This window comes from Watersipora subatra, chromosome 5, assembly GCF_963576615.1.
Source record: "Watersipora subatra chromosome 5, tzWatSuba1.1, whole genome shotgun sequence".
Classification (NCBI taxonomy): domain Eukaryota; kingdom Metazoa; phylum Bryozoa; class Gymnolaemata; order Cheilostomatida; family Watersiporidae; genus Watersipora; species Watersipora subatra.
The window spans coordinates 21,060,719-21,077,583 of NC_088712.1; the positions used below are offsets into that span (position 1 = coordinate 21,060,719).

The 16,865-nt window shown below is 33.8% G+C and overlaps 1 protein-coding gene across 1 annotated transcript in view; it reads left to right on the forward strand.

Annotated features, from left to right (window-relative positions):
• Positions 1-10,164, forward strand: part of LOC137397195 (serine-rich adhesin for platelets-like) — a 49,117-nt gene extending 38,953 nt beyond the window's left edge. The window contains exons 20-23 of the mRNA XM_068083483.1: positions 3,106-3,253; positions 4,840-5,084; positions 6,946-7,061; positions 9,989-10,164. Coding sequence (XP_067939584.1) covers positions 3,106-3,253; positions 4,840-5,084; positions 6,946-7,061; positions 9,989-10,164 — 685 coding nt within the window. The remainder of the gene's footprint in view (positions 1-3,105; positions 3,254-4,839; positions 5,085-6,945; positions 7,062-9,988) is intronic.
• Positions 10,165-16,865: the final 6,701 nt, after the last annotated feature.

The window sequence follows — 16,865 nt, forward strand, 5'->3', positions numbered from 1 at the left end:
TTCTGACCTGTTAGTTTCGTATCTTAGCCCATTAGCTTCCCATGGGTATGACTTGGAACGCATCTCACTCAGTTTCTTATGCAAGCAAAAGTCAGTAAATGACAAGTATTTTGTTTTCGTTTGTTGTATATTCTAGAGTTATCTTACAGCGCATACAGAGTAGGAGAGCTTTTGTCTTTAGCATTTCAAGTTCTGTTTTTGGTATGACAGTTTTTCAGTTTGTGTGGATGTAAATAAATTTTTCAGCTTACGTTTTTAAATATATTGATTCTGAGCAAAGCTAAAACCAAGACAAAAATACCCACCTCTTCCGATTGCTTCTCATAGTCTTTTCTTAGCTTCACACGATTGCTAAAGCCAAAAGTAAACAAACATACTGTAGCTCATAGCTTTTATTTCTTTTTTTCTGTTTTTGTTTGATGGTTATTTTTTCATTTACAATGTATTAATATAATATTAACATGTATTTATTACAGGTTTTAGCAATTGCATGTATTTATAATTTATACAAATGTTATGTCTGAGTTTCATGGAGGCGTGGAATAGATTTAGAAGCTATCTATTTATAAGGCATTTATTTATATGATAAAATTGGTTTTACTTACAAAATTTTCTACATATGAAGCGGCTTCTGGGATGAATGTTTACTCAAATCTCCCAGAGGCCTGAGAGTGTAAGCACTCGTTTCATGATCTTATCCATTTCCAATAGCGAAATTTTCTACATCTCACTTGAGTTGATTGCTGTCAGTATCTGGGCAAGCCACATTTTATGTGCCGGTGTTATTGCTCCCAGTGCCCCAATGACTTCTGGAATAACAGTTGTTCTTACATTCCAGCATTTTTCAATCTCTTCTCCAAGAAGGAGATATTTCTCTACCTTTTCTTTTTCTTTGCTGGCTATATTGTAGTCATTCGGTGCCGCTATATCTATTATAGTAGCCCTCTTGTTCTCCTTGTCCACCATCATATATATATTTTTTATATATATTGATATATATATGTATTTAGAGTTTTTGTGTGTTTTGTTCTTGCTAAAAAAGTGTTAAATGGCTGTTCATGCACTCATAAAAAGCCACATGTATTCCGCAACCCAAATCATAACAATAAAAAATACAATACAATCAGCAGTAGCCTACATAGTTTTAAACTAATATCAATTTATTGCGACAAAGAAATTATGATTATTTTATCTAAGGCTAGCTACAAATCATTACATAAAAAATCTACCTAAGTCAAGTGATTACAGACCCCAGCCTGCTCATCTATTCTAGCAAATGGGGGACAGTCACACTACTCATTTTTATCTAGCAATTGTGTCAAGGATGAGAGTTCATCCTTGACACCAAGCTTCTCATTTCTTGTGCGCCGGTTGATGCCCCTTATTGGATGTGTGGCAGACTATATACATATATTTTGAGAAATGTATAAAAACTTTTTTAAGCAGCCCATGTTGTTGCTCTCTGGTTGAAAAACAGTCTCACCATGGTACATCTATATATATATATATATTTCTCAAAGTGTGTCTGTTTTTTTGTGTATGTTTGTCCAGCTATTGCTATTAAAATGTTGGAATAAGGAATCTGTATTGCAGAAGATTTGATCTCTGACCCTCCTGTTCACCAGTCCAATCACTTATAAATTAAACCCCACGGCCTTGATAGATTCATTAAGCAATATATGTCATTGCATGGGTGCAAATACGCTACCACTCTCCGTTACGACCAAACATCATGGAGGGCAGTAGCGTAATATTATGCAGGCTCAATCGTGAGAGCAAGTAGTTAGCTCTTATTAGTAAGCTTACTGAAATTTTAATTGGCAATTTGCCAGGCTAATAGCAAGTGACAGGCAACTACATTACCTCTCATTGTTTATAAGCCATTTTTAAATACCCATACAACGCCGGGCATTCCGTTAGTTCTGAAGTATATACAAATTCTTTGCTGGTTGAGGCAGCGTATGAAATCATCAGTAGTAACATTATCATCAGTCTAGAAACCATAAGTTATAATCACTGACATACCTGAAAACATGGAAAACTGGCCCTTCAAGGTTGGATGCCTTTTTGAAAATATCAGTAACTTTTTGAATAATCGATCTCGTGTCTTCCACCTTTTTAAACTACTAGGCTATGACAGCTCTAAAGGCATGCATCTTACGTTAATCATTCATACTATTAATTTGATAATTTTAATTAATTTAATAAAAACACTGTAATGAAAATCAGGCCCAAAGGTGCTAAATGTTTGTTGAATACAGGTAGTGAACGCTTTCAAAATACTTTACGCCTCATTCTTGTTTGATGTATGTAAACACCTCTTTACGGGCACACGTCTTGATATTTTGGGATTTGTAATAGAACCTAGTTTGTTTCTCTGTGAGAAAAATATTTCTGAAAAAATATTCTGTATTTTGTGTAATATGTTTCAGAGTCAAAAGCATATTGATAATTACCTTATGCAATTAAACAAAGCATTAAGACAAATGCATTATTTAAAACCAAACAACTAAAGATAACCAAGAAACTGAATTAAAAAAGGTAATAGTAATCAACAAAAAAACTGAGATAGGCCTACTTACTGTTTTAATAGATCCGTAGGTTTAGAAGTATAGATGGTGATAGAGACATGTAACTCATCTAACCTTAACTCGGACTAGGAGAAGTTCAGACTAACTTCAATTACATATTTTCTTCTTATTTTAATGTTTTTTTTAAATTATTATCCTATTTTGATAATTTCACTAATCTGCATTAATCTTTCTGTTTACAAAACTGCGAGGGTTTGAAAATTTTGAAAGCCATGCATTAAATATTACTTAGAGTTTTGAGTCAAATCTACAATTAAATTTTAATCCTAAAGTTACATTAAGGGTTAAAATTAACTTAAATAGAAATTAAATAGCTACATTTAACTTTTAGCTTTAGGTAGAAAATCTACTAAAATAACAGCCATGTCTGTCTGTTTGTCCGAAGCCTGTGATTAAGCAAAGTGCAAAGAACTATTCATACTTCTTTTACAAAATGTACATCTTTAAAACTTGAATTTTCTAAATTCCATTTTTACTTCTGTAACTTTAGATTCATAATTGGTCAATTTTTTAGCTGTGTGCTTTATGGCAATGCTTACAGGTATGAGATGTCACTAGCTGACACTGAGCTGCAAGTGAGTTTTGGCCAAAAGCAGGAGGAACAATTTAACAAGCTTCAAGTAAAAGGTTTGCTTTTGGCGCTTCAGTCTGGGCTAGTCTTTGTATGTAGGACACCTCATTACATCTGTGTATGTAATTTAGGACGCTTTATTGTATCTTTGTAAGTAGGAGATAATATCGTATCTCTGCATGTAGGATACTATTTTGTATTTATGTATGACACCTTATCGTATCTCTGTACGTAAGACAACATATCGTATCTCTGCATGTAGGACACCATATCGTATCTCTGTATGTAGGTCACCATATCATATCTCTGTATGTAGGACATACATCATATCTCTGTATGTAGAACACCTTATTGTAGGTTTGTGCTTTTTTAAAACACCTTATCCTACTTCTGCACTTTTTGTATGGGAGAGACCTCATCTTGTGTGGTTTTTTTATTGAACACGCTGTCGTACCTTTGTTAATTTGATAAAAATTTACAAATTTAAGCTAAAGTTTAGTTAGCACATCAGACTTTTTCCACTCTTTTTGCAAAGGTCAAAAGGTCAAAGGTCACTTGTTCTGAAGTTCAAGAGACAAAGCTTGCAAACATGGCAAATAGATTAGTTCTAGTAAACCAGTACCAGTTGTCAGTAGTGCAACAATTATTATGTTCAGCTTCTTGAAACCAAATGCACAATATTGAGATTTACTAATAAGTGATGACAACTCCAAGAGCTTCACAACGTTCTCAGTTTCCGCTCTCTGAGAAAAGATCAACATCCTTTGCACACAGCTACTCAAATTTTTCATTTTCTTTGTTTTTTAAAACTTTTTTTTGCTTGCAGAACTTTATCCATCATTTTATTACCCTACCTCTGCTAGCTTTTTCATACATTCCTTTCCTCTACTTTGCCTACCTACACAAACCTCTACCGCTTCCTTACCTTGTTTATTTTCTCCCTCTCGACTGCATTATTTCCTATTTCTGCTTTTATTACTTTTTCCCTTTAGCTCCTCCTTATTCTGCTGAAAGCTTGATGCTCGTACCTGTCGAGTACAGAAATAAATAAATATACATGTGAATATAATATAATTTTTCAAATACTCATACGAATTGAAGCAGCATAAATTGTTAAATATGGAAATAATTTAGACAAAGACAATTAAGTAGCAGCTCAGGTATTACAAACAATGAAAAGTTAGTTCAATGGTGTAATTCATAAAAAAACTACATTTTCGCTTTTAGCCATTAGCAATAAATATTTCCGTCCATTGTCGTCTATCTGAAGCCACAGTTGAAGATTGGAAAAAATTGCATCATGGAGGATTCAAACTTGCAACATTTGCCTGAGCAGTCAAAAACTCTACTACTCGCGCTAATTGTTATCCTTTCAGAGTTTCCAAAAATAATTGTGCACACACCTATTCTCAGTAGTTTATCAGCATACATGATGATCTCCCACAGCATACTAGACTGCCAGAGTGCAAACAAGATGCAAAAGTCAGATCATGGAAATTTCACATCATTTGTAAAATATTACTTTTTATGATACGTGGTCCTCTTTACAATCAATTGTACATATATGCCGGTTTGTAGTTAATATTTCCCTCTGATTTTTACCATAGCCTAAAGGCTTAATTTTATTATGAAGATGACCACCGCCTCTCAGACTGTGCTCATATAAAACCGCTACAGCCAGCATGGATGAGGGAGTCAGAAGTTGAGTCTAAGCACAGCATTCACAGGCCTGTCTCTCCTTACTCTACGAAATTGGTTACTAAGGGAGTCAAGCGTAAACTCTTTACAACGAGGTCTGATCAGAGTAGGGACATTGACTCACCTACCCTCAAAGCTATGGATTACACACTTACAGATGACATTTCAGATGTCAACCAATCAGAATGGAGTGTTTCTGGTGTCAGTGAAATAAAAGACTTCAGGTAACTAAAGAATGCGATAGCTTAATCTTGTTTCTAATTTTTACACTTTTTTAACCTCAATAAATGTTTTCTTCAGTGTCACACGGTATATGCTTTGATTTATTTCTTAGAATACTTATTTATTATTATTAGAATAATATTTATTTTAGTTATGTTAATAAAGCATTAACCTTTATATTATAGTAAGAGCTTGGGTCAATTGTCCAAAGACACGGTCCGGGTCTGAAAAAGATTGTCTCATTTGGGATTTGAACTCGAAACATGGCCTTCTTTAGAAATTCAGAATAATTGTGCAGAAATCTTTTTTCGCGCTTTATCGGCTACCTGATGATATCTCACCAGGATTCTAGTCTAGAATAATAAAAGATGAACTCAGAAAATTATAACTCCGGATTATAACAAATTGCAGCGAATGGATGTTTGATTGTGACCAAAGACTGGTTCACACTATATCGCCGTGTGTCGATGTTAATCACACAATACTTCGATGATCGTCTGTAATAACAATGTTTACACTATCACAAACCCATCTGCATTTATATCATCATATAATCTGTGGTATAGCATTCTCATTATACAACCACTGAAACAATGGAATACTAGTGCCGCAGCAACTGTCGTAAAAGAAAATATAGATCGAGCAATCCACGATGGCCAATCATCATCCCCGAAAAGGTTCACATTGCATATGCTGTCGTCGATGCTCAGCAAACTATTGGGAAAGTTTAATAGCTGCAAACTTTTTCGACGTATCTGCATTGCCTCGGTGATGCCATCGGTTACGGTGCACATGGTTGATGAATAATTGCTGAGAAAACAACTTTGAATTAGATTTAAGTCCATACATTTTGAGCAAAACTTTTTGTTTCAATCGAGGTTATTGTTTCGTGGAAAAATGAATAATAATTTGACACGCTTGAATACAAACTGTAACACAGGTCAGTGACCAACTTGGTTAATTGCCATTATAGCTTTAGCTGTCTTTCTTGTTTTATTTTGTAATAGGCAGTGGCTAGCTACTTGTTTAATTATGTTGAGCTGTCACTGTAGCATTTACAGCCGTGTTCATAAATGTTTACACCCCTGTCATTTTAGAGTGTTTGCTAACTATAGACCAGAATTCTGGAGATTATTGATGACATACCATATATAAACCTCTTAGATATCAAATTGAAGCTTGAAGTCTCCTTTATCTGATAAACCTAAAATTAAATTTCCCAACACAGGTTGACCTTGATTTTGGAAATTTAAAGGCAGGAATGGCTAAATTCTTGATACTTTTAAAAAGTAAAATTTTGGATTCCACATTGTTGCAGGCATGCAAACAACTCTGAAAAGTAAACAAACTCTTTGATATGAGTGGATGGCCCTAAAAAGGGCCATTGGTTTTGGTTTTTATGTGGAATTGTTGGCAAAATATCAGAAGTAAAATATTGTTGTTTATTGTTCAAAATTAACTCAGTCTTGAGAATGAGAAGAGTTCTTTTAATGTGTATGGAATTAGTTTCATTAAAAAGAATTGAGTCTCAGCTTCACTTTGATATATAAATTGTTAAATATACTATAATTATAAGACTTCAGGCTTAATTATAATCCGCTCATCTAAAACTACTCGTAATTCCAGGGGTGTTAGTATTTATGAACATGACTGTATGTGTTGAATAAATCTCACCCTTTGATCACTGCTCAGCTTTATGCTACAAAAACTCATTAAATTTTGCTTTCTGTGATTTACTATAAATAGATGTTACACACATTCATAAAAAGATGCCTATGTTTAATGCTCTTAGAAAACTACTGTGTGCAGCGTGAATTGTCATGGCCAAAGTGTTCCCTTTGATGTTAGTATTCTCTCATTTAGGAACACTGCTCAGCAACTGTCAACTTCTATGAGTGTGCAGTATGACTCAGAATCTTTGGTAAGACGACAGGTCGACTCACTTCAAACGGACACAAGCTCTTCTTTGAACAGCGTTGGTAAGTCTTTATCCATTTTTGACTTCCTGGGTATCATAGCAATATTCTCTTCTCTGTACAGAGAAAAGTCTGATAGCCAAAAACCTACCTGTGGAAGTAGACAGAGGATGAACTGCAAGTCTTAGCAGGCTTTAACAGATATGGAATCTTCTTTACCAGCACTAAAAAGAGGCCTGTCCTAAGTAATTATGGAGTGTTAGGTCAAAATAAAGACAATCAAAAACGACTAGACGGAACGTTATTCTGTTCTGCCTAATCAAGAAACAACAATCTGTGCAAACGCTCTAGGCCAGTTGCCGCAGGTATCAGATGGCTGAGCTACCGATTTTCCAAGAGCTTCACCAGGTCATTTAGGCAAAAAAAAAACAGTAGAGCCATAGAATCTGATGGTACATAAGCAGACGTTCATTAGTTTGGTGGTGATTGCCTGCAACAGAAGTTGTTTGAGATCTTTCAACTTATATTGAAAACGAGAGAGAAATTACAGCATTGTGACCAACTTTACAAAAGGGTGTCAATGTTGATTGTGACAACTATCAAGGAATTTCTTTGCTATTTACACAGCTAAGGCTGTCACCTAAATTCTATGCTGGCCTATAGGACATGATATTAAGATGCTCTACAAATCGTATTGAGGACCAACTAAATCCTAATCAACAAGATCTTTGTTGCCAGCTAGATTCAGAAAAAGTGCACAGAACAGCTTTTTTGGATCTCACCCAAGCCATTGAAAAATTTGCTGGAAAGACACTGGAAAGTTCTAAATAAGGTTGGGTACCCTGATCAATTCATAAAAGTTATTTAGCTGCTGCATGATGGCTCGACGGCTTTAATTCTTGTTAATCAAAGATACACTGAGCAATTTAATGTTTAAACTGGAGTCAAAAAAAGCTGTGCGCTCCAACCATTACTATTTTCAGTATACATGCTGGTTGTATTAAACTTGGTGTAACGGCATTTCAACAAACCAACAAGAAAGTTGTAATGCATCGCCAAGCTGCAACGATGGCACACTAACCTTCTTTTTGCCACCAACCTTCATCACCACAATATTATAGGGCAGATGTTACCTGCCGCACAATAGCTACTACTGACCTCGCAGAAAAACAACATTCCCTACTGCCAACGCATGCGCGAAAGATATAAATAATGCTTAGTTATATCTTTCATAATAGATGGTATCTTTTATCTATATATATATTTCACAAAGAATGTCTGTCGTCTGTCTGTCATCCCGGCTATAGCTATTATTAGAATAGCTGTAGCTGGACAACAATGCTGACGAAATGTCATGGCCTACCATTATTAGAAGCCTAGAACTTATTAACTAGCTTACTGGAATTACTAGCTTAGTAGCTTACTTAGTTTATAAGCTGATTTTTAATACCGGAGCAACGCCGGGAGGCACAGCTAGTTTATATATATTTTTCCAAGTATGTCTGTTGTCTGTCTGTCATTCCTGCTATAGCTATTATAAGGCTATAGCTATTATTGTTGTAGCTGGACAACAATGCGGATGCAATGTCATGGCCTACCACCATTAGAAGCATAGGACCTATTAACTAGCTTACTGAAATTACTAGCTTACTAGCTTAAAATTAGTAAGCTTACTAGCTTACTTAGTTTATAAGCTGACTTTTAACACCCGGGCAACGCCTGGAGGCACATCTAGTTAATTTATAAATTAAATTAAAGATACTATCTATGCTTCGATATAAATTAGAAATATGGGTTACTTACTGTCATGACCTGAAATCACGTGACAACTTTAATGATAGATGTCTCTAAGGATAATCTTGTGTGGCAGATGAATGAGAGTCTTTTTGATATGAGCTACTCGTATACAGTATAAGTATTGAGACCCTTGTTGTCAAAAATCAGCTGTGCTGGGTTAGCCAAGAGGTACCAATGGATGATGTCAGACTTTATATGCAAAGCAGAAGAGAGAGCAAACGTCAAAAGATCTAGCGAGGGAACACAAAGACATCCTTGAGAGATACTTCACTCACTGTTTCATTAAGATTAAGACCTGAGAAAAATGTGTTGCTAAAAGTACAAACTGAATGACTTCTATTTATCTGAGAACTTACGACCGCAACTACATGTAATTATAACAAGCAGACCTTGCAAAGAGAGATTGTTGCAACAACCCCTCCTCAACCTCCTTTTAACTATTTAACCAACCAAGTATACTAAAAAATTTCTATTTGAGCGCCATCTTTGTTTGAACGCTTTCTCCAATAGAACGCCACTATAGGGGAAGGATTGAAAAGTACAGCGCCACTCTTTAATTTTATGCCATACCTGTTAGACCTCTGCTTTGACATTCATTATGTTTGATATTTATGAACATATAATAAAAAGTGATCAACAGAAAATTGTCTACAAAAATAGTACTGATAATGATTCAGTTACATTAATAACAATTAATTATTTTGTTGTTGCTGTAGGGGTTGCCATGGCCTTAGTAACGATGTGTCTGAGAAGATCGATTGTCAAAACTTTGATTCGAAGTCACTAAGGATCAAATCCGATCCATTACTTTTAGATTCGTTCATTATAAAGTAGTTTGAGTTATATAATAGTTTGAGTTATACATTAGTTTGAATTATATAATAGTTTGAGTTATACAATAGTTTGAGTTATACAATAGTTTGAGTTATACAATAGTTTGAGTTATACAATAGGTTTAGTTATATAATAGTTTGAGTTATACAATAGCTTGAGTTATACAATAGTTTGAGTTATACAATAGTTTGAGTTATATAATAGTTTGAGTTATATAATAGTTTGAGTTATACAATAGTTTGAGTTATATGATAGTTTGAGTTATACAATAGTTTGAGTTATACAATAGTTTGAGTTATACAATAGGTTTAGTTATGTTTTAGTTTGAGATGCTATTGAGTTATCCATGTTTTATGTAGTGGAGAATGAGCAGTCAGAAAATGACCTTGGCCTTAGCAGCTCAACATCTGAAACCAGGAAATCAACTGGCTGGACTACCAGCTCTAGTGACAGTGAGGCGGCAGTTAAGTCACAGCCAGTTCTCAAGCCTTCCAGTACTTCATCAGAGAGGAGTATACAATCAGCTCTTCTTTGACCTTCTGTTAGAGTTTTGAACTCCTTTTTATTGCTAAATTTAAACCAAAAAATCAATATGTTTTTTTTTTTCAAGAATTACTATGCCTACATGGTTGCTAGCAGGATCTATCAGCTATGACAGTTTTTATGGCTAGTCAACAGCTGGTCTGTATTTGGCAGATTTATAATAAATATAATATATAGAACAAGTAACTTTCATCTAGATACATTTTAATTTAGTTTAAATAGGAATTAAAAATTTGTGTTCAGAATCTACACAAAAAAGTATTACATTATTTTTGCAACAATCGAAATGGAAATGTATGTTTTTGGAATTATCTTCTCATGTAATTACCAATTCAGATAAGGCAACCTTTCTCTATACGTTTTCTTTCAGCTTTTCAGAATGCTACTTGAATGACGTAAATCAAATAAATAGATAAATTAAATTTTCAATGAGAATTTCAAAAGTTCACTAAATGTTGATCTTCACCACTATGTCACTGTTTGATAAGAAAATGAAGTCAGCTTTGGATTTGTGCGATCTATGCAATAAAGTGGTAATCATGTGCACCTTGAGAAATCAAAGGCTATTTTTGATGAGTTGAAACATTGTTGTATTTTTTGCATGTAATTTTAGATTGTAGGCATGTATACATACGTGTACATACATATCCATATACACATGCATGCATAAATATACATACATATTTATACATATGCATATAGATTTATGCAAACAAATGTATATACATGTACATATGTATGTGCACATATCTATCTACATATGTATACCTAAATACATATACATATACGTATATCCAAATGTATATACATGTATATACTTACTAGCTGTGCTAACCGGCGTTGCCCAAGTAATAAAAAAATCTTTAGTCAGAAAATTGATTTGTATTTAACATATAATTACATTTGTCATTCTAACTTTCAAACTACATATCATGAGAGAAGTGTTTTGTATGGTTGAAATATATTAAGGAATTATTAAGAAATGATAAGAAAATTAATAAGACTGCGACGCCAGTCTTATTATAGTCGGGATTATAGTAACGATTATTCGGCACTCCCGTATGGTAGTCGGATTGGTGCAGTTGTTAGGGTGGTGGTATTGTAAGTAGAAAATCATGAGTTCAAGCCCTGTGCATAGCAATATTTTATGAAACACTTTATTATTTCTTCAGTGCGACTTTATCAAACAAGATTACAAGATGATTGGAGTTTTACAGGCACCAGTACACTAGCAGTCATGTTAGCAAAAAAGATCACCAGTGTAATAAGTATCTGCCCAAGCATTCCACAATGCAGAAAGATGGTTGAATAGTGCAGTCGGTGTTGTGCTCGGTTGGGAACCTGAATATTAGAGTTTGATTCCGTGCGGTGTAATCTCTTTTCATAACACCTTTTCTCTATTGAACTTGGCATGTCTTTGGAGAGACGAATGCTGCTTTTATTATAGTAAAGACTAGCTGTGGTACTCGACGTTGCCCGGGTAATAAAAAAGTCTTTGGTCAAAAAATTGATTTGTATTTAACATATAACAAAATTTGCCATTCTAACTTTCAAACTACATTTCAGAGAGAAGTTTTTTGTGTGGTTGAAATATATTAAGAAAAAAATAAAACAACTTTGAAGGTTTGCAAACTTTGTTAAACAACTATAACTTTCAAACTTTATATCGTGAGGAAAATGATATGACAAAATGTTTAGACACTATTATTTACTAGTTCAGTACTGCAAAAGAAGGTTTCATGTTAGGAGACACTAGAAAATACTTAACAACTAGAAGATAGAATGAGTCAAAACGAAGCAAGAACTAAATCGCATCTGGAAACTGAGGCCAAGCAAACGATAAGTTGAATAATTATTTTCAAAAGTTTTTATTTTGCTCTTTGCATGTATTATAAACATTAATTGTTTATGTCCATAGTTTTTTATATTTATTTGTATGATTTGATAGAATATCATTATATACATGTAGCTTATAAATGTGCAAATTTTCATCATACCATTTGCCGTTATCTAAACTCAGCTTTCGATGAATCGAACTCATATTTGATTGCTCACAAAGAGCCATCTTTGGCTGCGAACTGTAGCAGACTTAGCCCTGAGTGCAATGAGCTTTCATACAATATCTGTATATAACCACTGTTTGAGATAATTGATTTGGTTCAACCATAGACAGTTGCTGAGTTTGTACATACGAACACACATCACTCTAGTCTGACTTCCTACAACTACTCCTACAGCTCTGCCAGGTGGACACGATTACCATTCTTCAACCAACAACCATTTTCAATTTACTGGCCACCAATCTCTATTGTTACACTGGCTACTAAGTTACTTGCATCATTCCATACTTCATCCTACTTTACCCGGGCTACTAACCACACTTCTCCTAAAGGATCATCATTATAAATCTTTTTCAATATCTCAGAGATATTGAAAATGTCTGACGAATGTCGGAACAACCAGTCAATTGTTTGTTACCCTTCTAAGTAATCTGCAGGGGGCTCTGAACCAGATGTCTATACTAGGTCGCCGACCCACCTGTTTCCTACAAAAAGAAAACAACTGCCTGTTTATAATATTTTCAACGATAATGATGATGTGAATTTGGAATTGTGTGCACATTAAGTTTGATTAGTGTTTCAATGGATATTCGTGTTACGGATTAACACGAGTTCTCTGATGAAAAAAGGTAATAAATTCTAGGAAGGATGTTTTATTGGAAGGAAAAGATGGCATATGTATGACTGACAGTGAACAGGTACTAGTCTTTTGTAAAATTGCAGCGGCAAAAGGCTGGTAACCACTTTGCAAACCATTATTTGAAAGTTTAAAAACAGAGAAAGTGTGGTGTTGAATAAAATACTAAATTACGTTAATACTAATAACCTTTGTGCCAATGGAATGATAAGAATTCAGAATTCTTCTTTGAAATTCTACTATAGTTATACTCCTAGTAGTAGCTACTTGTGTGTAATGTAGCATATGTAGTCTAAGTGACTATGCTGAACCCTTCAGCACACCCTCATTTTGAGGCAGACTATGTAGAGGTTGCAGGTCAGAGCTTGTGCTGCTGCTGTAAAGGTTGCTGTCAAATAAGCTTTGGTGTGACGCTAGGCGCAGGCCTATCAACAGTAAGTGCTTTTAATTATCTATTTAATAGAACATTTGCCTTTTCCATCTGTGCTGCTTGAAAACTGTATCAACAAACAGAGAGCTTTTTGTTTCGGCTTCTTTTTATTGCTTTCATTTAGATCTTGAAATTATACTGTGTCTGTTTGTAGTTTTGGAGTGTCTTAGCAGCTTCTCTGGCTATAGGAGGAGTGGGTGAGTGACACATGGAGCAGGTGCTTTTACATGTAGTAGTGATATTCTATACCTCTGTAAATAAACTCATACTGTATTAGAAATTGTCTACTCTCTGTTGTAGACTACTATCTGTTTGACCTGGTTTTCAACACTATCTTCTTATTCACATATGTATTTGTGGCTTTCATTGCCTTTCTTGCCTACTTAGCAAAAGTAAGTGCTTATTTCTAAGTTCATGCTTTGTTTATGTTTTCACCTTAAAGATTGAGCACATCTGTGACTATCATAGTGCTGCAGTAGTTTTTCAAATTTCAGATCTCAAGAAAGGCGGAGTAAAAACAAAAAATATGAAGCTTTTTCTGCTTTGGATTCAGTACTTGAAGATGCCTGCTCTTTTAATATACAAATTATAGTTTGAAATGTTGTCAAAAGCTTGAAAGAAAAACTTGTTTTCTAATCTTGGAACAGGTTGGATATATTCAAATTGTTTCTGATGAGAAAACAACTTTGGGATTTGCAGAAACTACTTTGCAAACAGCCTTCTTAGGCAGATTGCAGTCGAAAACTGACGTTGAAATGCACTTCAAAACCGACTTGAACATCTTTTTGTTTCCTATAAATTTGCAATATCGTCAAATCTATATGCATTTTGCAGGCAATATACCAGTTACAGTGGTCACTTACACTATATAACACTCTGGTTGCTGTGTACACCCCTTGTATTGCTCACAGGCTATCAAATGTTTGCTAGTCACATATGACTACCAATATCTAGTATTCAAATATTCAAATCTGCGCAGAATTGATCTACCTGCTTACCTACTCAGTACTGTTTACTTACTTACGAACTTACTTTGTTAAATCTCCACGAATACCTTGTAAGACCTTTTAATAGAGTTGCACTTTTAAAACTACTTATTCTCTTACTATCTACCTACCCTTTCAGAACTGCCTACCTACCTTTTCAGAACTGCCTACCTTACCTTTCAGAACTGCCTACCTACCCTTTCAGAACTACCTATCTATCCTTTCAGAACTGCCTACCTACCCTCTCAGAACTGTCTATCTACCCTTTTAGAACTACCTACCTGCCCTTTCAGAATGGCCTACCTACCCTTTCAGAACTATTTACCCTTTCAGAACTATCTACCCTTTTAGAACTATCTACCCTTTTAGAACTACCTAACTTTTCATACCTGCCTACCATTTCAGCTATTGCTACTTACTCTTGAAAACCTTTTAGTTGTGTTTACAAACCTGTCAGCTTAACCATCCAGACCTGTCAATCTAACATTTCACACCTGCCTTTTAACCTTCCAGACCTGCCAACTTATATTTAAGATGCATTTTTCATATCTATCATAGATTTTTATTTTATACAGACAAAGCTGTTCTTCATCTATATCCCATATTTGTTCTGCACCGCTTTATACACCTTCTTATTGGCTGTTAGTGGGTGCCTAGGAATCTCTGCCGGTGAGTCCTACATGATATATTTTATTATATTACTTAATAAAATATTCCATATGATTTAATGTCAATAAACAATATCATATCACATTATGTTTTGTTGTGTTATACTATTTTGAACTATATTTTATTTTATTATTATATATCATATTATCTCATCTTTTAATGTACTATATCATATTATGTCAAGTTATGTAATCTCATTGTGTTAATTTATATTAAAATATGTTATTATGTGTTTTTATACTATACTTTAGTATCCAATATAATGTCATGCTACATTATGGTATATCATGTTTTGCTATGTTTGCTACATACACACTATGGTTTGCTATAGTTTTTATCTTATATTATGTGACAGCAACTTATAATAGGTCATTATCAATAATTCATTATTTTATTGTGTTACATTGTATTATGGCAAAAAATACATATTATATCATTGTATTTTATATTATTTCCCATTATATTATTATGCTATGTCAGGTTAAATTAAATCATGTTTTTATATCATTATCTAACTGTATCATTATATTTCATTTTAAAATGAAATACTATATATTATTATTATGTTGCACTAATGTTATACTATGTGGTATTATATTATATCAGATTTTATGTTCCGAGTTATAAACCTTTCTAGAAAAATTAAAACAGGTGTGAATTATGTTTGGAAAAAGAACCATAGCAGCCATTACGCTAGCTTGAAAAGATTATACAGCCAAATTAAAAGCCAATCAGATGAATGCAACCGTTGAATGTGCAATCTTGATTATAAACTAAGATTACATTTGTTATTTCTTGACTTTTTTAACTACTATTTTTGCTACTATTACCTATTTTTTAATTTTTAATTTTTAAACGTGTCATTTCTATTTCAAATGTGTTGTTACACTTCTATTTCCGGTTTTTTGTAAGATTCTAATACTAAATCGGTAATATAATATAATACTTTTCACCGGACAATTGTATTATCTCGAGTAGGAATAGTCGCTACATTCTCTCTCCATTTGGTCAGACAAAGACAGTATGAAATCTTATTTTTACATTTGTACCACTATCGAGAGGTACCAGTATCGTCGTATTCAAACTTTTGATAGATAGCTTCTGCTGGAACAGTAACTTTTTTATACACACACATTTTATGCAAGAACTGTTATTATTAACTCAACATATTCAAGATTTATATTTTTGTTTTCCCAGTTTGTATTAATTGTATTATTACCAAATCATCTTTTATTGTAATTGAAGCAAAACAGATTTAATTTGGCTATTACTTGCTAATTATTTTACATTTACATTTAAACACATTTATATTTGTTTTATTTTGTTTTAAAATTATTTGAGCTACAAAAAAATTTTTCCTCATGATATGAAGTTTGCAAGTTACAGTTGTTTGACCAAGTTCGAAAACCTTTACAGTTGTTTTATGGTTTCTCTTAACTTATTTGAACTGCACAAAACACTTTTCTCTTGATACGACATTAGAAAGTTAGAATGGTAAATGTTTCATATGCTAATTAAAAATAAATTTTCTTTGCAAAGACTTTTATTACCCGGCATTCATCTAGTCATTGATGAAGCTAGTCTGTGAGTAGCCATAATTCCTAACCTTCTTGTATTGTTGTATAGTCTAAAGGTCACACATACAAACTCTGCTGTATTTTAGCTGTCACGCGTGCTGCTGACCGTCATGGTAATCTTCAGTGGGTGATGAATATTCTACTTTGTTATATAATGGTATGTAGCTTTTTTTACTATATGATATTTAATACTAGCTGTGCCTCTCGGTGTTGCCCGAGTGTTAAAAATCAGCTTATAAACTAAGTAAGCTAGTTAGCTTCCTAATTCTAAGCTAGTAATTCCAGTAAGCTAGTTAATAGGTGCTAGGCTTCTAAATTAAATGGTGGCAGGCCA